The sequence below is a fragment of the Ambystoma mexicanum genome, chromosome 4p (assembly GCF_040938575.1).
Source record: "Ambystoma mexicanum isolate Mex_15411 chromosome 4p, UKY_AmexF1_1, whole genome shotgun sequence".
In the NCBI taxonomy this organism is placed as follows: domain Eukaryota; kingdom Metazoa; phylum Chordata; class Amphibia; order Caudata; family Ambystomatidae; genus Ambystoma; species Ambystoma mexicanum.
The window spans coordinates 1051826782-1051853825 of NC_090927.1; the positions used below are offsets into that span (position 1 = coordinate 1051826782).

At 44.8% G+C, this 27044-nt stretch overlaps 1 protein-coding gene across 1 annotated transcript in view; it reads right to left on the reverse strand.

Annotated features, from left to right (window-relative positions):
- LOC138453614 (uncharacterized) overlaps positions 1–27044 on the reverse strand; it is a 308890-nt gene that overhangs the window by 18923 nt on the left and 262923 nt on the right. The window contains exon 7 of the mRNA XM_069606623.1: positions 9505–9674. Within this exon, the coding sequence (XP_069462724.1) occupies positions 9505–9674 (170 nt within the window). The remainder of the gene's footprint in view (positions 1–9504; positions 9675–27044) is intronic.

Below are 27044 nucleotides of genomic sequence, written 5' to 3' on the forward strand. Positions count from 1 at the left end.
ATTCAAGGAATACAAACAGGCCCTATAGCATTGTTGGACCATGCCCCACTTTGGTTGGATGTTCAGACCCAAGGGAAGGGGGAGGCCTCTGGCGGGAGGTTACCACAAGATCTTCTCGTAGACCTGGTGATGGGAGAAGCAATAAGGGACAAAATCATAGAATATTTTGAAGAAAACGATAGAGGGGATGTCCCATTGGGAACACCATGGGAGGCTTTCAAGGCGGTGATCAGGGGACATATGATAGCTCTGAAAGCCACCAAGGACAAGCAGAGGCAAGGCTGGTAAAGAACTTGAAAAGAAACTAACGGACATTCGAGAGGGACTAATGACTCGCCCCACAAGAAGTCTCCAGAAGGCGTTGAGACATGCGCAATAGAAAGGCAGAGAAATCCCTCCTATACCTCAAGCAAAGATACTATATCAAAGCCAATAAGGCAGATACATAGCTAGCAAGACAACTCTGCGCAAAGCAAAAGTCAATGACCATACTAAACATCAAAAATGCACAAGGAGAGACAATAACACGCACCAAAGAAATAGGGGAGGCCTTTAAGGCATTCTATCAAAAGTTATACGCGGAGTGCCCGGATGAGGGCGACCAAGACCGGTTCCTACAATCTCTCCCCATTCCAAAAATATCTGAGGAAGACAAACAGGCACTGGAAACCCGGATAAGTTAAGAGGGCAATTGCAGGACTCCCAAATAAAGCACCAGGCCGAGATGGCTTTACGGCCACCTTCTACAAACAAATGTGGACATTCTCACCCCAGTTATAACAAGACTATTAAACACCTTTAAGGAAAGCAGAAACGTAACCCCATCCATGAATGAGGCAAAAGTTCTGGTGTTCCATAAATCAGGTAAAGACCCCTCCCTAAGATAAACACCAAAATCCTGGCCGCCAGATGCAAACTCATGACAATTTAAGCCTAATTTATCTGGTAGAAAAAAATTGGCATTACACACGCCAGCAATCCTGCTATCACTAGACGCCGAAAAGGCATTCAACCGGGTTGAGTGGTCCATACTTTTTAAAACATTAAAGCACATGAGATTTGGAGATCACTACATAAACATGGTCAAAGCCAACTACAACTCCCCGTCAAGAATAGCGATAAACGGTGAAGTCACGGACAGGGTAAATATAACCAGGGGAACCAAACCGGGATGCCTGCTGTCCCCACCTTCTATATGCCATCTTCCTGGAGCCACCAATTAGAATCGGGGAATCTACCCAGGTAAGGGGGAATCAAGATGGCTGGCAGACAGCACAAAATAATAGCCTATGCAGAAGATATGCTGTTGGCCCTAGAAGACCCCGGGAGGACCCTACCGCAAACCTTAAAAGAACTGGAGGCTTTTGGGGAAATCTCTGGCCTACAAATAAACAGAAAAAAAAATAATCAGATACTGCACTTAGCAGGGGAGAGGGGCACTGGAAAGGGAGGCTGGATCGTTAGGTCTAAAAATTGCTGGGGAGGGTATCATGCATCTGGTTATAATACTCAGACACAAGGTGGATATGCTATATAAGGGTAATTATCCCCAGCTCCTTTGTCAAGTGAAAAGGGATCTGGAATGATGGTGTCCGCTAAGGGTCTCATGGTGGGGTAGAATTCAATCTGTGAAAATGAACATACTCCCCCAGTTGTTGTACTACTTCCACGCCCTCCCTACAACAGTCCCAAATTCATTCTTTAAGGTACTGTCAAAAGTAGTCTTGTTCTATATCTGGAACAGGAAACCCCCAATGGTCGCAAGAGCTATCCTCACGGCACTCAGAGTGAGGGGGGGGGGGGGGATGTCACTTCCAAACTTTAGCACCCATAATTGCGCTGCTTGATATTTTCTAAAGGAATGGCTGGGGGAAGATCAACAAACGATTTGGGTAACCCAAGATAGGGCGGACGCCAGAACTCCCTTGTTGGACCTTCTATGCAAGCATAAGCAACAGACACCCAAACCTCTGCATCAGCAAAGTCATGAAAACCACACTGGATGCCTGGGACGAACAAACATGGAAGGGTATCATGACCACACTGTTGGCCCCTTTCATGCCCATCTGTCGGAACCCTTAATTCCCACCGGGACTAGATCGTGGGGCCTTTGAGAAATGGGAAGCCGCAGGGTGCAAAAAAAATTGGGGAAATGTTCCAAAACAAAGAAATAAGACCATTTAATGAATGTAAAAATATGTGGAACCTGACAGGTATAAATATGAGCAGCTCAGACATTGGCTAGCAACACCAGAGGTCATTCAAGCGGCCACAAGGGATTTAACCCCATTTGAAAAGTACCCAATAACCAACTCTGGAGCCAAGAAACTAGTCTCCTCTCACTATAACTTTATCAACACACAAGGTAAAGAAATTAAATGGGCATACATGAGAAGATGGGAAAACGCGTGGGGAAGAGATTCTAAAACAGCAATGGGTGGAACTGTGGGTTGGTATCCCAAAACTCAGCAGTGCAAACCGTGGAAATGTGGTTAAAAATAATTACCCAATGGCACTACACATCAGAGAGGCTCAGCACTATATAACGTTGATTGCTGCTGGAGGGGGGGGGTGCTTAGAACCTGGTATGTGGAAGCACATTTGGTGGGACTGTCGAGGATTCTGGTCAGAAGTGAAAACGGAAATGAAAAAGATGTTTCCAGAGGTGGACCAGCTGGGGGAGAAAGTGTGGCGATGCGGAATGAAAGATCAACAGACCAAAAGCTTTAATAAAGCACAGCGGAGGAGCTTTATGGGCCTGATCATCGCAGCGTGGGCAACAATTGCCCAAAACTGGAAAAAGCAAGACCCACCTCTGGTATACACACGGCTGCCGAAGGTCTGGTCACAAATGACCATGGAACAGATTACACACTGCTTACAAGGCTTGAACGAATCCTTCATAAAGGGGGTCTTGGAATACTTCCAGTCAGACTATATGGAACAATGGTGCCCACACAATATCAAAATAACAGACATATACAGCTCAGACTCTCGAGAACTAATGGAACATGGATCAGGTCTTCTGAGGAGTGGGGGGGCTTTGAGGGAGGTTCTGCTAAAATGCACATTAATATGTGAAAACAAAAATAGGTTTTTAAAAATAATGTTACATTTTACACATACTTCAAGGATAAAAGCCAAACAGTTTGCAGTTGCCGCTGGGGGGCCAAGGTGGAAGCATGGTATTTTTGACTGGACTTCTAAGATAGATATCCAGTTAAAAGAAATACCATCCCTGTCCCCTGGGCTCCACAGCGCCTCAGAACAAGCCGATTTTGGCAGGTGGCTAGGGGATTTGTGCAACAAAGGCATTTTTAAAATGCCCTTGTTGTACAACCCTCCTTCCCCCTCTGCCCCCCCACTCGCCAAAAGCAGCTCAACGGACCAAAACAAACATTCACACAAGCACCCATCACCATACACTCACTCATGAGCCAAGTATACACATTTAAATAAAAATAAATGAACATAACCATACCTTCTGCAGGTGAGGGGGCCACTGAGTGGATGCCCTCTCGCCCATTATGGATGAGCTGCCAGGCTTGGACTCGTCTATAAGGTAATGCCTGTACCAAAAATGCAAAATACTAGTGGAGGCCAGTCAAAATGGGCCACTTTTTTGGACAATGTGGGCCAGTTTGATGAGTTACTTCACCATGCATCTAGTAGTTTGACCATTGTTGCTGAATAAATATTCTTTAAATATCATGTGCTTACAACAAAAAACACCTTGGGTACTATTCAAACAGTCTGACTAAAGGAATGAATATCCATATGCAACTCTAGGGTAACAGGACGGCTCAAGGGGAGAGCGGTACAATTGAAAGGGCAGTCTGCATTGGCCAAGGAAGAAACCTCCTGATCGGCATAAAAATGCTCAGCGACACTATAGAGCAGTGGGAGGGGGGATGTGGAGGTGATGTGGAGGTGTTGCGTCTGATGTTGAGGGTATGAGGGGGGGGGGGGTTTAGGAGGGGGAGTCAGCAGCCGGAAAACAAAGGATTGAGGGAAGACATGGGGAGAGGAAAGCTTTAGAAAGGGGAGGGGAATCACAGGGCATGTTCATTGTATTGTTGCATAATGTAAGGGGGCTGAACTCCGATTAAGTGCAGGAAAGTGGAAATGCAGGCAAAAAAAAAAACATTTTGCTTCAAGAAACCCATATAAAGAAGGTAGCTAAAGCTAAAATCCAGTTGAGTTCACCAAGGTGTACCAGGTAAATACCCTGGAAAAGACAGCCAGGGTGTGGATAGCCTTCAAAGAGTTGGTTACAATCCAATTTGCACCTACCCTAGCCGATACGAAGGGCAGCTACCCATTCCTGTAGGCGCATATAGAGCGACAATTTACACGGGTGACAGTTTATGCGCCCAATGTGGGACAAGATTGGTTCCCAAGGGAGGTGATGGCCAAATTGGTGCAATTTGCGGTGGGGAGATTATACTCACTGGGGACTAACTTAGCATGGACCCCCCCGCCCCCCTCCACGTAGACAGGAGCTCAGGGGTGCAGCAGTGTGTGCCGGGTCCCGCCTGCTTGTAGTGGAGCGTTTTGAAAACTTGGCCCTCTGCTGTGTGGTGGATCAAGAGGTGGGTGGGGAAGAGGATACACATACTTTTCCTATGTCCACCAGCCACCATCTAGGATAGATAATTTGTGCGTAACGGCTGAGTTGATGGGGAACATGGGGGAGATTGAGCTGGGGTTGATTTCTCTGTCGGATCATATCCCCATGACCATCATGGTTGGGCCTGTGGGGGTGGAGGTTAACTGGAGTCTCGCTGGAGGACAGCATGGTCAGCCACCATAGGGGGAAAAGGGAACCTATACTTTGCTGATAACGACACCCGGAGATCAGCCAGGAGGGGTTATGGGACACGTTCAAAGCTGTGATGAGGGGACCCGACAGGCTTAGGGCATAGAGAGACAGTAGGTAAAATGGAAAAAAGTTGGAGGCTCAGCTGGGGGAGTTCATGCTGGCCCTGGGGAAAAACATGAGGGCTTTCTATATGACACTGCAACATGTCTGCATCTGCTTGACCCGATCGCTACATGCAGGGCCGAAATGTCTCCATTACAGGCCAAGCAGTGGTAGTATATAAGCTTAAATGAGGCGGATTTGCTGCTGGTGCGCAATTAAGGTAAGCAACGCAGCCCAGACCATCCTTCAGATAGCAAGGCCTGATGGCTCAATGGTGACACTGTATACTGGGGACATTCACAGATTTCCATGAGTCATAAAGTGGCTGCATTCGCTGATATGATCATTTGTCACTATACATCTGTACCAGTTGACCTTAATAAATTAGATCGCTCAACTAGATCTGTGAAATGGGATCGCAAATCATGTCAGAGGATGATGTGTAAGATCAGAGAGGATCGCTCGTTTGTTTTTTAACCTAGTCAAGGTCTGGAGTGTATAGTTGCGGAACTCCAAAATTGTTGGAGAATCCAGGTACATGTCCATGAGATGGCGTATGTACAAAACACAAAGGGGTCTTGATGCATCAGCATATTTATAATGTGAACTGTGAAAGGATAAATGACATTTACGCAACATCAGTAAAAGGAATGACTGGAATACCTAAATTTGGTATAAACACATTACTCTGTCATATCAAAATAGGATGAAGATATTAAAGCACAAACTAACGATTGCTGATAACCAAAGCATTATACACTCATTACTGAAAAACTACAGACAAGTGTGGGCTACTCTTAGAACAATTACAGGGGTAGACGAACCCTTAAGGGAAGCTGCAATAGTTGCTGATACCTAGGTTGATTACATAAAATCTAAATATGCCATACCCACGCGGTTCGCAGATATGAGTCCTAGGAATTTTGAGCGTCTAATATTGAGAACCTGTTCATGGTCAATTGATATTAGTGCGGCTATCGCAAAGACTAAGAGCTCCAGGGCCCCAGGGTCTGATGGCATTCCTCCGTGCCTCGAAGAGCCGGCTATGTGGGATTCTAAAGACAAAATTTGATACTATTCATTTGTTAAGGGTTATTCCTCCTTCCTGGTGTTCGGCGATTATCATACCAATCTATAAAAAAGGCAGGATCTATGACCCGAACAACTTTAGGCCCATTGCTTTGATGGATGCCTCAGCAAGTTTTTTACCATTTATTATTGGAGTCGATTCAGTCCCACATCATCCAATTTAATCTGTTGCCGCGATTTCAAGCCGGGTTTCGTAAAAATGTACGGTGTTCCCTAAACTGCTACCATAATGGCACATTTGGACAAATATACAAAACATTCTTAAACCGGTCCCATCTACATGGCAGCTTTGGATCTCACAGCAGCCTTTGATACAGTGATTAGAGCCGTGCTCTGGGAGAAGATGCTATTGCAGGGTTTTCCACCCCAGTTTGTCGCCATTATTGCCTTGTTGCATCAGAATACCAACTACAGAATAAGGTTGTCCAAGGATGGGGCCATCACCGATTTGATACCCAAGTGCAACCTGGCCGCAGTTCTGTTTAATCTTTATTTAGCAGACCTAGACGTAGGCTTGGCGGATTCAATCAAATACTGAGTTAAATTGGGTGGGCTAATGTTAAACTGTATAGGATTTGCAGATTTACTATTCTTAGATTGCGCCCCTTTTGGTGTTCAGACCAAACTTATTTTATTCTATAGTTATGCTGTTAAGAATAATCTACAAGTAAATCCAGCAAAGTGCTTCATTATTTCGTTTGCAGATGGTAAGAGGAAAACTTCCAAATTTACCTGGTGTCTTAATGGTGCTTCTAGACCTCAGACCCTCTCATTGCGGTATCTGGGCTAACAGCTCGCGAGCAGCTAGTCGATGGCTCTATGGAAGTAGGTCCTTAGTGAACAATTAAGGACACTTACAATATCTATGGAAAGTTTTCATTTGTGTGGTAAGTTTTCATTGTTAACCCAGCATACAGTTCTATTTTTTAAAAGTGGAACCAATTGTATTATACGCCCTCAACATATGCACATGAGATGGAGGAATTTCTGGATTTCATTCAAGGAAGAGCATGTAAACAGGTATTGGATTGGCCCCCTCAATTCCCAATATCCTTGTATGTCACGAATTGGGGTTATTACCCTTGTCTGCTAAATGGCATTGGCGTCTGCTTAATAGTTATGTAAAAATGCTTGTTCCACCTAAAGCGTCGCTTTATGAAGATCTTGTTATGATCAAGGAGGGGCGCCCTCCCTTCATTTCAAAATTTAATAAACAATGAATGCTATTCTAAAGGCCTCTTTGATTTCCAAGGAAGACTTCGTTGTGGGTCTTCCTGCTTGTAAAACAAAATTCCAGCGTTATTACTGGTGCATACTGTCAGAGAAAATAGGCAATAGCAAGATGTATTACGAATATGTAAAATTTAGGAGAAAATGGGGTGAGCGGGTGTGTTAGAGATCTTCCGATGCAATAAAGCAAGAAAAGCCTACATGCGATTTAAATTGAATCAACTTGTGACTAATGAAAAAATGCACTATTGGAATCGCTCTTTGGTGAACATTACAACTGGCCGATGTCGATTTTGTACCCCTTCCAATGTGCTTGAAACCTTAAAACATTTCACCATACACTGTGCGTTCGAAGGTCAGAGGGTGTTGGTACTTGGAGCACAAATGTTTACTCCATCCTGGTTGAGCAGAGAAAGTCTTTGGGAAAGATGCAGGTCGAGTTCTAGTCAAAAACTTGTGCTCAGTTGAACTAAATTTGTATATATTATTGAGGAATATTTGTTACTGAAAAGAAAGTGATGTTGATTTGATTGCATAAGGTGTATGATGTATACGAAGCGTAAATGTAAACTTTTCAGGATATAACTGACACTTGATTTTAAGAGGACTATTTTTTGTGAGAACCAGTTTATTATGCGGTTTGTTGTGTTAATTGTTGGGATTTTTTTTCTTTGACTGTTGGTAGCATCTGTATATGAATCTTTGATATTGAATGATTTTATAGTATGGTTTTAATAACTGATGTTGTAAAGTTTATTTTACAAACCAAAAAATAAAATGACCCAGACATCCCTAGTGATGTAGATACCTGCCCTGGTTGCGGAGCTACGGGTGGTGGTCCAGGTAGCAGGGCTTTAAATCAGCAATCTGACTTCGGCTTGGTAAAACCCATGTATGTGTGTTTGCAGCCGTCTTAAAACACATCCGGTAATCACACTGTTCACTATATAATTCTTCGCCCATGTGACTACGCTTCCATGATGCTACCAATGGCAACATACTGGCACAGACTCTAGAGCCAACATGCTCCACTGCTCTCTGTTCACCACTGCAGAGAGCAACAGGACTTCAAGCAGACATGCAAAAAAAATAAATAAATAAAAGAAAGACTAAAAGCGAAGAAAGGCAATAGGTGCTCTGGTTCATACCCAGACTGAAATTGAGAGGCTGAGGTTTACAGTAAAACACTCAGAACCCCTAACCCCAGCATTACAACTTTACTTCATTGAAAAACTTGTTCCCCAGCTCCCTGAACATTCAATAGCTGTAAATAAGGCAGGTACAACAACGAACCCGGAGCCTATGATGTGACGATCGTCAAGCAGCACTGGGCAGGGAGTACCAACATAGAAACAGCATGACAACAGCTGCACATAGGAACATGGCAAGAAGTTGAAGTTTTCACCCCAACATGAGCATCAAGAAGGTACCTGTATACCTGCCTAGTATGGAAGGAGAGGGTACTTATCTAGGATGTGGGAGGTGAGGTCACCCAGGCTGTCCCCACAGCATAAGCTGCAGGCAGTAAAGCAGCTGTAGGTTCCCTCAATGCCGTCCATGAGCCAGGGGTACAAGAGGAAACCTCATTCTCTTAGATGAAGGTAACGAGTCAGGCCTTAGCATTTAGACAAGATAGAAAGGGAACATCCACCGGCAAACTCAGTCAGCCTCTCTCCAACTGCAACACGTAGACCACTCAGCGGAAGAGGACCCACACAGCATTTTGCCTCCAAACACTTACGACATTCATGCAGGCAGGCAAGAACGTAGATAGGAAGCACAACAGCAGTGGCTCAGCTGCGTTCACAGGGCTCTGGCTCCATCAAAATCAGGGACTTGCCATAAGAGTATTGAATCCTCAAGAATGGACTCGAGAATTAAAAATGACCCTTAGCATGTATTAGGCCTCATGTCTCCAAAAGAGATATGCACAATCATGTCAAGGACCATAGCTACTAAAGCAATTATATGGAGTTTAAAGGAGCTCGACTAATCCCTTAGTAAATTCTAACAGCAAAGCATTCAAATAAAATTAGCATTTAATGTGCCCATTCTAAGTAGAAAAATAAATTGTACCAGGGGCTACTATATTTGAAGCTTGCCTTCACTGTATGGCTGATCACACACTAAGCAAAACAATACGCTTATTTAACTACTGGAAGATTCCTCCAGTTTAAACATGAACACGGTCGTTCATTTCAATACATGCAAACTTAAAATCAGAACACTGTTGCATTGCAATGGAAAGAGGATTATTTTACCTTCACAGAGTTTAGTGTCGAATTCCAAGAGGAGTAGGAGATCTTCCGGTAACAGGGACCTCACCCAGGCATTCTCTTCTTTCAGAAGCCAGTTATTTACTAGCCTCTTCCTCGCCAGAAATCCTTTGATCTGGTCCAAATAAATGTGATCCCCAGACATCATATAAAGCCTGTTTAGAAGGGAAAGTAGTGAGTCAGGCAAAAACTAGACTCAAATAAGCACACTAGTGACAATTACTTCTCAACTAGTGTAACAAAAGAAATTAAGACATTCAATTACAGGCTCTCAACATGCTATGGTAGCACTTGTAACCATAAAACAGGTCACAGTCTATGTCCGACTACTCAAAGTAAAAATGGAAGGGTCCGCTTTAAAGACAGAGGTATTATGGGAAACGTACAGCCAGTTAAACAAGCCTCCTTTTGCTTCCTGCACTCATAGAATAACATGCAAGTTGGCATCAAATGACTCATTTCTAGAAAATCAAAACTCGCTAGTCAATCCCTACCCATAGGTACATCTCATTAAGTGATCCATTCGATTCTATGGTCTTTTGGGATATTTGATCTATGAATGCGACCAAAATGTGGACATATGCCCTACGGAGTAAATCTAAACTCACCAATAAAAGGGCGCGTAGTCTTGATTTACCTTGCCCTCCCCAGAACAGAGTACTGTTGCAAAGAAGTGGAAAGGGATAAGGCCGAAGCATCACATGAAGTGCAGACTAAGATAACAGGCTTTCTTACTACAGCGGTAACTCCTACGGCTATGTCAGGGGGACTTTCTTTAGATCTTTATTATGCCTGCCAACTCGGCATGAAGTGGGGTTTGACCTTCCATTAACAACGAATTCTTGAATGTGTTTAAAATCTACAAAGGGGGAAGGGTGCACTCAGAGCCCGGGCAAGATGGCGGACTCCCTGTGAAGCTCTGCAGCGACAGCCGGTCATGTAAAATATTGCCCAGCTCATGTGGCATTTGCAGGACAGGTGTGTGGCAGTGTACATTTAGACTCCTGGCATGCCGGCACACCACTGGGCGTGCTGAAAACTCCTTGGGGATCCGATGTCAGAACAGTCGCCGTACCCACTGCAGCTGTGAGGCCCTGGCTGCGGGGCTTGGGCGGCAGCGCTGCACTCCATAGCTCTCCACTCACACGCTTTTGGCGGGTGTCACCTGCCATGGAATCCGTTCATTCACCCGTCAAGTCCTTAACCTGCCCATTCTTTTCAATGGGCTACACCTGCCAAAAGATAAATCTTCCGATTTCACCCGCCTTGGGAAAAGAAAAGGTTGGGAGGTATGGCACTCACTGTATGCAGGAGCGGAATACTGCAGGGTCCCCAGGGGCAGTGCCGACAGGCTGTGGCGACTGCTGTAAGAAATGCAGGTGTGGATGGTGGTCCACCAGCACTGAAGGAGGACGCTGCAGCGGGAATGCTGGACCTGTGACATCAGTGGCGCCCCACCCCTGCAGCCCGCAAACACTCACTGTGAAGGCTGCAGAGTCCTAGATGTGGGACACCGGGATGCCCCTGCATAGACTTGCTGCCGTCTGTGGGGTACTGCAGGCTTGCCATAACAGTGCCATGCTCGACAGCCTCTCCCACCAACACGATAATCAGTGTAGATACCCGTGGTTCCAGGAACAAGACACTGGGCCTCATTATGAATTTGGAGGCAGCCATGATAACAAAGTTGTGTACGGGTAGTCGGAATGGGGACTTACCGGGTCCTCCAAGGTTGGAATGATGCTGTAAGTCCCCTGAAAACCATTGCCCATTCGAGCCCACATAGGGCTGAATGGGAATGGGGAAGGAGCTAATAACGGCCCGCAAACAGCAGGCCCGTTTTAGCTCCATGGTCCCTTAGCGGCTCGCGCTAAGGGACCTTGGAATGCGGCAGTAGGGAGTCAATGGCACCGACATACTTACCGGTGCCGTTAACCCCATACCCTGTAATCGTAATGAGGCCCACTGACTGCAGTTGAATGGCCACCGCGGAGAGACCTGCATTTAGTCTGCAGCTTCTGAGGCCCAGGGGCTCATTCCAGAACACCCAGCAAGCCCTGTGGGAGCAGGGGCCCAGGAGAGCTGGCACTGGCCTACCGCTTGGACATTCAATGAAAAAACATGGAATTCCTATTAACAAATAGGAACTCCCGTCCCCTGCACACCTCTTGATATTGGAAACCAGATCCAACCAAAATTTAAATAAATGTCACATTTTCACTAGTATGTTTTTTGGAACAGCTAAATTCGTAAATCGTTTTGTAATTCTTAATTAGAAAGCAAGCATCAATAGACAGTATTATACAAAAATTATTATTTTATCCACACAATATTTTTAGTGCTTATTTTCAAAAAAAAAAAAAAAGAAAAAAAAAACCCAAGAGTTCAGCTCACTCATGGTTACATCAAATACAAAACATTCTTTATATGGAGCTCTACGCGTTGAGAGTATGCCTCTTCTTCAGGAGCAATAACTATTTAATTAAACACAGTATTTCCTAATAATGATAATTCAGCAATCCTCTAAATAAATATAAATTTCAACAAATAATTTCTCTTCCAAACACAAAAGTGTTTTTCTTTTCTTTAGGACTTCAATTGTCCATTTCGATGTGGAATGATGGAAACGTCATCTTATGAAACAGTTCTCATATGTTCTGAAAATAGCGATGTGTTTTGGATAATGGTTAGATCAAATCGTCACTATGGTGTTAGAAGGAGAAGGATAAGTATTCTTATTCCTACCTGAGTGCGTTTCCAGATTCTGTAATGCACCGTGTTCGAACGTGTTTATCCACCGTAATGCCTAGTCAGCTTACATTCTATATAAGGTATAATAATGTGACAGGCTATAAAGACGCTTTTCCAATTCTACAAATTTAGATTCAAAAGTCAGTGTGTTACCTGTGTGTTGCTGTAGTATCGGGTAATAGCGATGTTAACAATTCCAGCACAGAAGTCAGTTCCTGTTGGTTCTCGAGAAATCTACAGGAATAATAACGAGTGTAAGTGTTTTGAATAATCAACTACATATTACTCATTTTTAGATGCTGGCCCATCCGCATTCTTACCTATGTCAGTAATTTCCTTGCCTCAAAAGATTTGTCCTACAGATTTCTCGCGGGTAACACTCACTATCTATGATCATTTAAAGTCATGTGACGTGTGATTTACTGTCATGTGACATATGACCTCCGTTACGTAATGTCCTAGACTTCTGGGAGTTGTAGTGCCCACGGACCTACAAAGACATTTCAATCTCTCACTTTGTCCCACACCAAACTCGTGTGGTTAAAAACATCTACATGTTGGGAATAGTAATGCTCAACGAGTGGATATGTCTGCAAGCACGAGTTTATTTGTAGTCAAGAGGTATCCAATAGTGTATATAGAGGTATTCCATCTGATGTGGAATTCTGGGAATTGTAGTCTTTTATAATGAATGGTATCTCAACACATTGTTCGTCTTGTTTCACCAATGTGTAGTTTAATAAGCTGTCTTTCCATTATTCTGCATCATTTCACCTTGATTATTACTTCTACAACAATATGAAAATGAATGTAAAGGCAGGTATAAAACAAATATTGATAACAAGGGAGAATTCAAGGGAATGTCAATCAACGTTTCCACAGCAATGCGTGCTAGTCATCTCATTATTACATTGTTTTTCATAAGAATACAGTCAGAATACTCTTCGTTCATGCCTCTAGGTTCTAAGGCATCCAATTTGTGTACCCAGAACATTTCTCTACGGGATAGGATTTGTTGTAGGTTCCCTCCTCTGGCTGGTCGTGTAAGGATTTCAAGAACAAATTTGAGTTGTGAAATTGTAGGTTTGTGATCTCTAAAATGTCTTGTAAAAGGTGACTTCAAATTTCCTGTTCTTATGTTGGACTTATGTTCCGAGATGCGGTCTTTCACCCATCTCAGCATCTGGCCAAGGCAATATTTGCCACATGGGCAAATTAGACCATATATTACACATTTGTTCCCGCAGGTGGAAAAGTTTTGTAAGTTGATCTTCTGACCTGTGTATGGATGTCTGATTATTGGACCTTTTTGGACATTGTTACACTGGCTACAGTTTAAACATGGAAATGTTCCTTTTTCGGTTTCAACAATAACCGTTGTTGCGTTGTACTTGTTCTCTGCCTTTACCAATGAGTCCCGTGAATTTCTTCCTCTTGTGTAGGCCATTAGCAGCGGTTTTGGGAACAAAGTACAGAGTTGTGGGTCCAATCTAGTAAATTTCCAATTTTTGTGCAATATCCTTTTAATTTGTGTACTTTTTGTGGAGTATTGTGACAGGTAGATCAGTGGAAGATTATCCTTGTCTTGTTTAGTTTTTTGAATCAGAAGTTCTGATCTGTTTTTCAATTGGCACTTCTCTTTAGCTTCGGTTAGAATTTTTTCTGGGAATCCTCTCTTCAAATCGTAGAATCAATTCTCTCTCTGCTTCCGCATATGTATTTTCATTTGAGACAATCCGTTTGATTCTTTGCAATTGGCTTAGAGGTAAATTGTTTTTCAGGTGTTGAGGGTGATGACTCGTGAAGAATAAACTTATTCACATCAGTGGGTTTCCTGTAAACCGTGGTTTGCAATTTCCCATTTTCTGGGTAGATCTTTGTATCTAGGAAATGTACTGCCGGTGTTCCAATTTCAAGGGTAAATTTAATACGGCTGTTACATGAATTCAGGTATACAATGAAACTTGCTAATTCTTCTGTTGTGCCTCTCCATATTGCAAAAACGTCATCAATATAACGTCACCACATTATCAGTTTGTCTGACCATCTTGGATTTTCTAGAACATGCCGAGTTTCAAAATAAAACATAAAAGTATTTGCATATGCCGGGGCCATGGCTGCCCCCATTGAAGTTCCTGATGTCTGTAAATAATATTGACCTTGAAATCTAAAGTAATTGTTGTAAAGAATCATCTTGGCAAGTTGAATAGCAAAAGTTTTATTGGATGGGAAAAATTCTTGTTGAAGTAACAGCCATTCTAGAGCTTCCAGTCCTCCTTCATGCGGGATTGATGTGTACAAAGATTGTACGTCAATTGTGAACAGTATCCAGTTCTCTTCAACTGGATCTAGCGTGTTCAAAACATTCAATAGGTGAGTGGTATCTCTGGCCTACCACTTGGACATTCAATCACGTGGCAGGCCTCGGGTTTAGCTGGAAAATGAACACTGGGACAGTTGGAGCCCATGCCCTACATGCTAGTGTTTGCTATACTGATCGGGCCTGCAGGTGAGTGGGCAGCCCAAGGCCTGAGCTTAGCTGGTCGGACAGTGGGCAGGTGGCAGGGAAATTGGATCAGCTGCAGGTGTGATTGGGGCACCTGATCACAGAGTGGCTCCAGCATGGCACGGCTATCCCAGGGAATGTGCCATCGCCAGGAGGAGGGAGTCGGGGGCACTGGAACCCAGAGGGAAGCATACCAGGAGAGCACAGTGGTCCAGCCGGCGCAACATCGGAAAACACCCAGTGCAAGTGGGGCCACTGGAGTCGGGGCATTGCCCACTATCTGCAAAGTGGGCAATGGGTCATGTCAATGCCCCAGCCTCCCAGATGCAATACCATCCCTGAAGGGCGATGGGATGGCATGCGGTCCACTGGCGCACAAGACATCACAAAGGAAACCTGGATACGACGGCCCAATTCCAAGTCATACTTGTAGAAATGAAGACGCTGAATCAGCAGTCTCGGGTAACTAACCTGGCCGCGCAGGATGTAGTGAAGGAGCTAAAAGACATTAACAGCTGCTTAAATGTGCAGGCGTAGAGAACTAGACAACGAGCAACGGATCAGTGCGGTCAAGGACATAAACGTGACATGGTCCAGGAGTTGTATGCCACCACTAAGGAGATAGCACCTGGGAGCAAAGTTGAACTACCAAGAAAACCGCTCCCACCGTAGTAATGTCTGCCTGCCAGAGGGCATAGAAGGCACTGATCTGGAAAGTTATCTGTAAACCATCTGGCAATCAGAGTTCCATCTTGCCATCCTCACGGAACTGCAGATTGAATTGAAGTCATGGGCGTCCCTGTGTCATTACCATTCACCTTCTGAAGTTGCAACATAAATTGACTGTTCTCAGAGCCCATCTGCAACATACCCAAATTCAACTGAGAGGAGCGTAGATCCAGCAGTTTAATGATTTTTCGCTGCAGGTCTATGCGCCGTAGGGAGTTCAATCTGGACTCTGAGGCGCCAGTCTGAGGCAGCGAGGTGACTGAAGAGAGGGGTTGCACAAATCCTATGAAGTCATTCAACACCACAATGGGTATCATGATAGTCAAAAAAGGGGGCGGAGGTTGGAGGTGTCATCCTTCATATGGTCCCGGAGCGCCACTGTTTTTGAGCTGGGGCAGAGACTCTAATCACACTGTTGGTTCAGCTCGCTGCCGAGCAAGTCGGCAGGCTGTGCCCCTTAAGTGTTATGTTAGAGTGCGACGACTTGCACACTGCGAAGCTTCACCATTTTTTGCAGTTCAGGAACTTACTTGCAATGCTGTTAGTATTTGACACGTGTCATTTTGGTGTTCTGTTGAATCATGAATACATTTTTTTTTATCAGAGCTATATCATAACCTGATGTTGTAGGACAGAAATTTGTCCCACTGCTGAGCGCTACCTGTACCATAGTGTGTCTAAGGGTGGGGTAGCCTGTACTTACCTGTATCCTGTTCTCTCCGTGTAGCTAGCTACCACTTATGAATAAGCAGAGGACTTCCACTCAGGGCACCTTAGATAAATGGGTACACTTTAGGAACGGAGACACAGTAACAAAGAAGCAGCTAATATTATAACACTGCCAACAATTGATATTTATCCTTTAACACAGTTGTTGGCAGTGGCATGATCTCTTCCTCGGCTGTAGTTCAACACGAGAACCTACTGCCCTTTTGGAATACATCTCTGCCCCTTTAAAGTCCTTTGCATGAGCTACAGCAGGGAAAGTGGGTTACATTTGTGGAACTACCACCTACACATGCCAAGTTAAAGTCAATCCCTTAAATCCATTAATAGTTTGGCCATTGACCATATTGAGCTACTGGAAGTGGACAGCGCCCAAAACTGGGATTTGGTGGAATTCACTTCTACTGTGGTATAACTGGTATGTGCCATTTTTCATCTACTCTGAACATGGGCTTTAACATAATAGTCTGTAGTAAACATCAAGTGATTAAACCTCCTACAGAGATTATACAGCCTAAGTACTCACAGAATATGGAGTCTTTGCTAAATCATGGCCATGTACATCCAAGCAACCTGTGACCTTGTGGCCATGTAAAATATTCACAAGGAATACCCTTGAATACCGTTCATTTTGTGTAACGCTGCAGGGTTATGGCTAATTTTGGAAAATTATTTTATAGGAGACATTTACCATGGCAAATTTTTAATTGATGGCAATATACTTCAGCCAGCCGTACTACAAGAGAGTGGTAGATCAGTGGCTGGTTTATGTTTTGGCGCCAAGGTTAATCTTAACCGAGTAAATTCACCTATGGGAAATCTTCCCCCATACGTACTGGGCATAGAGGAAGGACTGCCTCCCTCTAAAATAGGTGTTTGATTATAAACCTTTATGCCCTGCCTGGTAGTGAATCAGACAACAGTAATACAAACGCAGGTGGAGGTTTGTCTCTCGAATTGTCTGCCTAATATACATGACAAAACATTGTTCTGGGTGACTTTAATGACCATAGGCTTACAGATCAGGTTGGTGGTTTGTATGCAGCAGAAAGTAACTCAAGTGGTGGATTGTAGAAGTATGAGGGTAGAAGGTGAGGACTTTCCTGCCTTACGTGGCATCCGTTGGGTTGAACTTCAAATAAATGGCATGATTTGATAGTGGAAGTAAAGGAGATCCTTACACTTGGACAAACGGAGGTCTGCTCAAGATTAGACATTTTTTTTGTTAGCCCATTGTCTTGGAAATTGTTAAGTCCTATATCCGTTGATTTTACCATGCTTAGTGACCATGCTACACTAACTTGGTCCTTGCAGTATATACAAAAGAAGCTCTGCAAGACTTAAGGTTTCGGTAAACCCAGAGGGTAGTAGACCAACTTAGTCAGCAAGCAACGTCAAAAGATTTAATGCAATCCAGACGGTTTACAATTGTCCTATGGCCGTATTAATGCAGCATTGTTGGGATATAAGTGCCATGGTCGAGCCTACTTGATCCTTAATACACCAGGGGGCTTTTCCAGTAACGCAGACAGATCAGAAGTTGGGTCTCTAAGATGTATATATAGTCAACAGAAAAAACATTCGGAGAGAAATGCAGAGATCACACTTTTCTTCCTTAGATGAAAGAATTCGATCATTTCTCTCTGAACAAAATATAAAAACTGGCTCCGAAATCAATATCAAGGGAAAAATGCCACTTGGAGTTTTCTATTTTAACTGCTGAAGTCAAATAACAGCACAAAATGTTGGTACCGTGGGAGACTCTCCAACTGAACTTAATCCTAGCGGAAGAGGTCTGTTTTAAACATCAGTGACACCCTTTTTGGCACCAACAGATGACTGAATCGCCGATTTTCCATGGCTTGCATACTGTAGAGGGGTTTGATGAAATTTACTGGCGATTGGTAAACAAGGCGTGTTGGGTTCCTGGACCCGATAGCCTCACAAATGTGGCGATTAAGAGCAACTATCATTACTGGGCCCAGTTATTGACCCAGGTGTTTGCTGGAATACCTAAATGGGACTACACTGGCTAGCTGGAGTGAATCCATTTTAATCCCGGTAGTGTTAAAGTTATGTACTCGACCCAGCGAAATACAGACTCCTTACAATGCTGAATTCAAGCTGCAACATTTTATTGCGCAAGCTCAATCAATGGTTAAAACAGCACGGCTTGTTATAAAATCTTAAACGTGCTACAGAAGTGATTTTAATACCTCAACATCTGGGCCCTCCAATATGTGATGATGGATGTCACTCATTTGGGAAGGAAACTACCTGCTATATTGATTACACCTACGCATTTGACTGAATCTCGACCCATACTTGGGAGCAACTTTAGCGATGGGGTATTGACTTGAATGTTCTTCATTTTATTAAATTATTATACAATAACAAAACTGTTCTGGTTAAAAAAGTGGAGTGTTCAGGTGCACAGCCTTCCTCACCCACCCCCTCCACCCCGCGGGAGCGGAGGTACTGCCTGAGGGCGATTTTCTAACAGGGCCCAAGGCAGTGACATGACCATGTGCCACAAACACAGTAGCGAGGCTTATGAGTAGGTTGAAACTGAAAAGCGATAATATAGCACAGTGGAATATTAGTTTTTGCTTTTTAGTTCATACAACAGGTAGTGATTGCATTAAGAAATTCTGCTTTTGCCAGCACTGTGGCTCATATCATCGTATTGCTTGCATGCACTGCACTCCATGGAGGCAGATTATATTTTATGTAGCACATTGCCCCACAGCAAACTGCATGGCACTATATTTCTCACCCCTCGCTTACACAAGATTACAGCAAAAACCTGGTATACGGCACCACATTCCCACACATCATACTCTATAGAGTACACAGCATATTGGGCGTCACACCTGCCCTTAGTCCAGTGCATAACACCACATTTTCCCCAGAGTTGCATGGCAGCGGGACAAAAGCTGCACATAACACATACAACACACGTTTTTACACTTGCACAGAAGCACAGCTCATGTTTTTACACATGATGGCATGTGCATTTCTTCTACACTGTATGGTTAGGTCTCGTGTTTGTAGGGATGTTAAGGATTAGGAGCAAGAGCTCCGACATTTTTCCAGAGTAGGGTTCGAGTAGAGGCACCAAGCTGCTATTGTAATATGTATTAGGCCATAGTAGTTAACTGAAGCATTTGACTGAATATTGTCTCACCCTGAAAACAGGATGAGAGTCCAAGGGCAGGTGGGGAGGGGGTGAGGTAATTGCCAGCTCTTTAGTGCAAGGGAAGTGTTTCTCATGGGATGAACGCCTGGTCCCAGGGAACAAGTACTGCCTCAGATTTGGAAGGAGTACATAGGGCCTCATTACAACTGGCGGCAGCGCACCATGGCTGTCTCCAAAGTCGTGTCCAGGATCCCAGAATGGGTACTTACCGGGTCATTCCAACCTTGGAGGACCCAAGTCCCAATTCCAAAAACCATTCCCCATTCTCATTCGAGCCCCCTATGGAGCTCAATGGGGAAGGAGCTAATAACGGGATCGTAAATAGCAGGCCCGTTATTAGCTCCCTGATCACTTAACGGCTCCCGCTAAGGGCGGCTGGTAAAACCAGCCGGCCTTAGTGGGACCACTAAGTGACCTCAGAATGCGGCGGTAAGGGGTTAACGGCACCGGCATCCTTACCGGTGCCGTTAACTCCTTACCGCCAGGCTCGTAATGAGGCCCATGTTTGTGAAGGCTGTGGCAAGTATTCTCAGGCAGCCACAATAAAATATACTGAATATGAGAAAATTAGTAGAAATGAAGGTCAGAAACTGATCAGCAGTGGAACCGTTTTTTTGAAGGTCATTCATTGCATGAAGAGTGCTAGAAGGCAGTGTACCAGGGCTGGTAACAAGTAAATTAAGCAGCTACAAGGTGAGCAGAAGCAGACTGGGAACAGTGAAGAGAGGTGGGGTGCGCCATGTTGCTTTATTGCCCATTTCGGTGGGACGTTGCAGCCCCAATTGTCTGAGGTAATATGACCCAATTGAAATGAAGCCCTTTACCAAACTGTTTTCCTGAAATGGGATTGGTGCATTTTTTGGCCTGATCAATGGTGTTTGGGGCTGGGGGTGTGGGGGGGGACTGAGGTGGGTGGTGATGTTTTTGTAACGAGATGGAAACTGTCCATTTTTCAACAATGTATAGAGATTTTAGGTAGCTGGTGAAGACCAGCCAATCACCTTGCTAGGATATTTTTGCTACGCTTCTATAAACATAGGTTAATGTTAATATTGCCGTTATAAAATCTTGGGCCAGCAAGTGGCAAGTCGAAGTTGGATTGTTCCTCTTCCCGGCCGCCATGTACCAATACATTTTTTTGTGTTTTTCCTGCATGTGATGCACTCATTTTGAGTTTTGTGGATTGCTTTTTCCCCTTGTTTTTTGGACCAGAGTTGGGAGCCCCTTCGCACTAGCACACAATGCATAGAGTGACTCACCCATTTGTCGGGCATGTGAAGTTGAAACTCTTAATCTGGGTTGAGGTTAAATATGCTGGTAGTGTGCGACAGCTTTAGCCATTTTCAGCTCTGGCGTTGGGGTAATGGGTACCAGATGTAGCATGGATTTTACTTCTGGACTGGTCTCACAGCCTTGAAGCAGATGTTCAGCCACCCAAGTACTTCTTGGGACTATGTTTCTTGATCTTGTACCACACACTGCTGCCACTTACATTGTCTCTTGGCACCCTGGCGCATGTAAAACAGGAGGGCTGGGTGTGAGGTGTGTCAGAGGGGGTTTGTTAGTGGGGGGAAAAAGCACATGCGCTTTGATGTGCTGTTGGTAGGTTCTGTCTGGAAAAACAGCCGTGTATGCTCGATTAGTTTGATCTTTTAATCGCAGCAAACTGACCACAGTATAACTGCTCAGGCCCACATTTTAAAAGTTTTTGTCCCCCGCCACCAATGTTAAGGAAGCCAGGGTCACCCCCAAAATACTGAACATTGGGAGTGGGGACACCCCCACAACCTCTGCTCTCCCTGTTGGGTATTTTGGAAATTATGCAGGCAAATTGCTGCAAAGGTCAAATCACATGTGAAAAACGAGCAAATGTTGAATGCGAACAAACATTTTTAAACAAATTGGCTAATGCCGTTTGAGATATATCTGTTGGTGGTTGTGCGTGGTTTGTTTGGTGTTGTGTAATGTGTAGCTTGTGATGGTCTTGTGTTTTATTGAAATTGAGGTATGTTCTGGGTTTTAGGGTGAGCATGCAGAATATTTTAGAGTTGAATATTTTAGAGTTAGTGGGGTCGAGGACAGTTGTATCGTGTTCTTTTAAGTTCTATGCATGGGCCACCCCCCACGCTCATTCAAATCCAATGCATTGGCTATTGGAGACACATGAATTTAGTACCTTGGCTACCCTGAATTACATCTCAACACACCCTCGACTTCTATCCAAGCCCAACACATTGATCAAACACATCCAAAGTCACATTGGCTATCCTCACACATACAAATCCAATACACTGGCCTCCCTCCTTAAGTTCAATACATTGCCTGCCCACCAAATGTGCAGGCGGCAAGGCAGAGGCCAATGTCAGTTTCATTCTCGTGGATTTCTCTTGCTTTGTGGTGGATTGTCGTCTAGAGGTTTTCTGCCGTCTAGAGTGTTAAGTTATTTTTTAACAGCTTACTGAAATTGAGGCGATCCTCTGTTCGTATTTCCTATGTGAGAGTTCCAGAGTGTCACTGCTATGCAAGAGAAGGCTGATCTCGCCAAATTGTTTTGAATATTGTTTGTTCCAGGCAGATGGATCTTTGTGTTCTTACTTGTTTGTAGATGGTGAATTTTTCCTGGATGAATTTTGCTCCTTAGCTGTGGATCACGGTTATGCAAAGAGTTTGAAGACTTTGTTTGACTGGCGGCCAATGCAGCGTTTTTTGTGCCGGTGTGATGTGTTCTCTTCTGGTGAGTCTAAAGACTAGTCTTGCTGCTGTGTTCTGTATTCATTATAGCTTTCTCAACAGGTAATCGTTTTTTTCCAGGAAGACTATGTTGAGATAGATTAAGGCAAGGGTGTGGGGAGGGAAATATCTTTTTGGTCCTGTGCAGGAAGAACCATCAACCATTGCATTGACTTGTGGTTCTAGGGTCATTTTGTTGTCCATTAGAATTCCAGGATTGTTGACCACCTGTGATGGTCACAGGTTTCCCAGCTTGGTTGGCCATGGAAAGTGCTGGTTCTTTGCCAGGTTGTTGCAATCATGATATCAGTTTTGTCTGGCTTCAGTTTAAGGCTGTTGCTGCTCATCCATTGGTTTATTTCATCCATTGGCTTAGTTCATCGAGAAAGTCATTTAGTGTTGGGTTTTCCTCTTCACTGGCGTTGATTTTATAGAGGATTTGGGCGCCTGCGTAGCTGAAGCAGGTGAGGCCATGCCTTTTGATGAGGTTGATTAGGGGTGTCACGTAGATGTTAAAGAGAAACAGTGACAGCGACGAGCCCTGTGGGACTTCACGTTTTGAGGTGTTTATTTGAATGGCGCCAGCCAAGTTTGTCCGGAATGATTTTAGATAGATTTGCTGATCCCAATATCTTGTTTTTTGAGGAGTGCCATGCTTGACCGCGACAAAGGCTGCTGATATAGCAGTGTTGAGTTTGAGTAGAATCTGTTGGTTTTTAGATCATTCCAGATGGATAGAGCAGTTTCCAATCCTTTCATGGGTCTGGAGCCTACTTGTGCTAGATCTAGCAGACGGTTTTCAACGAATTCCAAGATTTGTTCATAGACCTAGCTTTCTAGTTGCTTTGTTGGGAATGGGATATTTAAAATTAGTCAGTAGCTGGTAAGGTCTTCCACGTTTCCCGATGCATCTTTAAGGAATAGTTTGATGTAAACTGAAAGCTTGTAGTGCTGTTCCTGTTGCTAGTGAGATGTTTTTCTGCCGGTGTTCTCTGGGAGAGAATGGTTTTGTATACGTCCAGTGAGCAGGATCTGCTGGGGAACCCATTCGGTTGCTTTTTGTTCACCAGGCTGTTGAATTTATCTGTTGAGATGGTGTTACGCTCACCTGGTCTCTGCAGGGTCGTTGGGGCACAGTTGGCGCCCTCCCTGCACTTGGCTCCCTCCGACTGACCCTCTTCCCCAGCCGCTGCAGAATGGAAGAACCACAATCCTGGCACTGCTCCTGAGAGAAAATGAGGCAGTGAGAATGGCATGGTGGTGTCGTGATTCCCCCCCCCCCCCCCTCGACCCTTTCGTGCCAGAATGTAGTGAGCGAGAGTTTGCCCATGCAAGCTCACCTGTTTTGATGTAAGGGTGACCTCTCCGTCCTGCTTTCTTTCAGCAGGGGTGCTGTGGATGGGCCTAGTTGCGTCACTGGTCCTTAACGTGGAGGTCCAGACCGGCTGAGACCATTCTGTCTTGAAGGTAGGCGTTTATAACTAGGATTGTCCACATCTTTTGTGATAATTTTCCCCCCCAATGATTGTCCGTAACCTTTTATTGTCCTCTCTCCCTAGGTATGAAGAGGGCCCACGAGAGCATAGTGATGAAGTCTATTCCGGAGGACCCACAAGTGTTAAGCGGCCTTTTCCAGAGGCTGCGCTGAGTTCGTGAGTAGTGCTGCTGTGAAAGTCTATGCAATTGCTAACCTTGCGTTTCCCTTTATCCTTGCAGGTGCAGCTGGGTGGCGTTTGGAGCGGTTTCCAAACTCTTGCCGGCTGCTGGGACGAGAGGAGCCGTGCGGATGCTGCGCAGGAAGATTGCCCCGTGTTAATGGGAGTTCGGAATAGGTAAGGATGCTAGGCGGCACCCGCGGAGGACTCTTAAGAGGCAGGTAAGAAGCGTTCGGTCGCTGCAGAGTTGGATGCGAATAGCAGTACTTCAAGCAACAGCGTGGCTGACTCTGGTAAGAAGCGCAGAGAGTTGGAAGCAGGTAACAGGATTTCCAGTGATGGTGTGGCCGACCTGAAGGTAAGATGTGCACGGCGGCTGCAGAGTGGAAGCTGATAGCAGTGCTTCCAGCGATGGCGTGGCCGATTACAAGGTAAAATGCTCGAGGGTTCCAGAGACAGAAGAAACTCGTGCTGGATCAGGTAATTATCTTTGCAACGGCGGTAAGCGTTACGTTGCTCCAGCAGACTAACACAAAGCGCCAGCATGCGGGTGGGGCCTGCTTATATAGCCTGGCCCCAGCCACTCCCTTTGGCCCCGCCTTGTGGCCCCACCTTGCCACTCCCATCTTCTGCACGTGCCTTCCATGCATTGGTAGGTACCCGCCCGGCCTTGCTGCATGTGCTTTCAGCATTCTGTGTGCAGAGCACACTTTGTAATGAGCTTGGTGCCATAGGCGCCAAGACTGGGTCCATTGGGACCCTGCAGGATGCAAACTAACTGTCCCTTGACTATTGGCCATGAAATCTGGGGGTTGGAGGTTGTCTGGTTGGTGGTTCTGTAGGATTTTTTACTTGCTTTGTAGGATTTGTTGAATGTTGGTGATTTTGTTCTTAAAATGTTCAACAATGTCCTTGCATAGTGTAGGTATCGGTGTGTTGCACATGGCTGGGTTTATCATCTAGTTGATGTTCAACATTTCTTTTGGGTGCTGCCTACTCTAGCAATCCTTTCATTGCATGTCTTTTTTGCTGCGAGTATTTCAGCTTTGTATAGTCCAACAGTCTTTGGACAAAAATCTACAACCAACACAAGACAATTCTTGTTCTAGTTTGCCCATTTGGTTTTTTCAGTGCTTTGAGATGGGGCATAAGCCATCTTGCCATGGTTTTCATTTGTGATGGGTTGAAAGGTTTAGCCCGGTGCAATCTTTCAGTACCCATTTTAGGATGGAGTGTTATTTTCTTCTATGCCGGTTCCGTCTAGTGTGGCGAGGGACTTTGGTGGCTACTGGTTTGACGTTTAGGTCCGCACTGTTAATCGTTCTCCAATTTCTTTTCAAGGTTGGAGGGTAATTAGGGTGCTTGTCGGGTGTTCATGATGGAGGCTAGATCACGAAGGGTAAAATGAGGTGGTCACTCCAAAGGGTGCAGTTGTGACCAGGTTTTTGTTGCAGAAGATAGTCTAGAGTGGCCTGCTGTGTGCATCGCTCCCTTTGTTGTAGTTGCATTGGCAGCTTGTTAGTGTTTTGGGTGAGTTGATGTTCCCTTCTTCAAACCAGATGTTAAAGTCTCCAAGGACCATTAGGTGGTCGTACTTACAGCCATGTTGGTGAAAGCTTCCAAAAAAACTGTCTATGAATGTGGCATCGTAGGTTGGTGGCATGTAGACTAGTACAAACGTTGGTGGTTTGAGGGTCTGAGGCTCAGTGTATGAGTGATTTTAATGGTGGAGTGGTTATTTTTTTTGGTGGTCCTTGTAAGCCAGTCTTTTTTCCTTCCTTCTCTGTTGGCCGGAAGGAAATGGATGGCCATCTCCATATCAAAATAAGGCATTGTAGTGTTGGCGTTGCAGCCGCTGTCCCTGGAGCAGACATACGTGCATATTTACTTAACTATTTTGCCCCCCACTTGGTTTTGTCTCAGATTAAGTGACTGAGTAGTGCTTAGTGTTCAGCATGTGCCCCAGGTTACAGACAAATTGCTTGGATGGAGTGGCTGTAATGAGCCACAACAGTATTCCACTCTGGCCTTTTTGTGCTTTGCACATGTCATTGGTGGTACACATGAAGGCAGTGTTTTCGGGTTCTGCTGCGTATGGGAGGAGATCACAGCACAGGTAAGTGTACCGCTGGTAGGATGCCACCTTTATTGGCAGTTATGTGCTGTGACTAGGCAGAGCACAACAATCCAGGTGTCACAGGGAGGCACATTTTGGGTGTCAACCCACTAGATTATCTGCCCACAAAGGCAAAATAAATCCATTTCTGGTCAAGGAATTGCAGCATTGCTCCCCATGAAAGGGTGACACCAGACAAATACAGGAGTCATGCTATAGAGTTGGACTTCATGGATAACAAATGTAGGACGTGGAATGCCTGTTGGTGGTGTGGAATAGTTCAGAGGGCATTGCGATACTTGTCACAAGGTCACCAAGAGGGAGGTGTCGAGCAAGTGTCTGCCACAGAATGACTGGTGTCATGTCCCTGCTCGGGTAGGCAGTGGCTTCAGAGGCGACATGGAAGTCCTGCAGTATAATATTTGTTAAAAGTGAAGATGACTGGCGGAGGTAGCCGGAACAAGGAATGGATGCGAGCCCGTAGGCCCTTTAAGCGAGGTAGCGCTCTGGGGTGGATGGGGATGCAGATCTTACTCGGACACCAATAATCAGACCAACTCAGGAAGTAGGCAAATCTAAGCCATTAGTAAGTATTTAAAACTGGGAGTACAACAGGCCTCAACATATGCCGCACAAGCATTCTCAATGTTTCATTTGAAAAAACACCTTTATAACAAACTCGTCATACTATGTGGCAAAATAGGAAAACCTAAGCTGGATTGTGGTAGGCTGAAGGGGAACATCTAAATATACTTTGTATGGGGACGCGACTGATTGGGTCTCCAAGGGTAGGTGGACAGCTATGCCCACCCCTAGTGCAAGTCATCTACGCTATCATAAAAACACGTTTCATTGGCTTTCAAACTATAGGGCTCCTCACTATGTGGCTTCTATAATTGGTTAGCAGGCTTGTACCCTTTTGGAATATTCCACTTACTAGCAGCACGCAAGCTGGTACCCCAGGTGCTGAGGGTTGGACTTGGTGATGCCTCCCCACCCAATTAGCCCAACATCCATCACTCCCATTTGAACTCAGCCTTGCAAGTATCACTGTGTCGGAGAATATAAGGAAGTGGCCATATCTTATGGTCTACGTGAAGCTCGCCCAAAGCC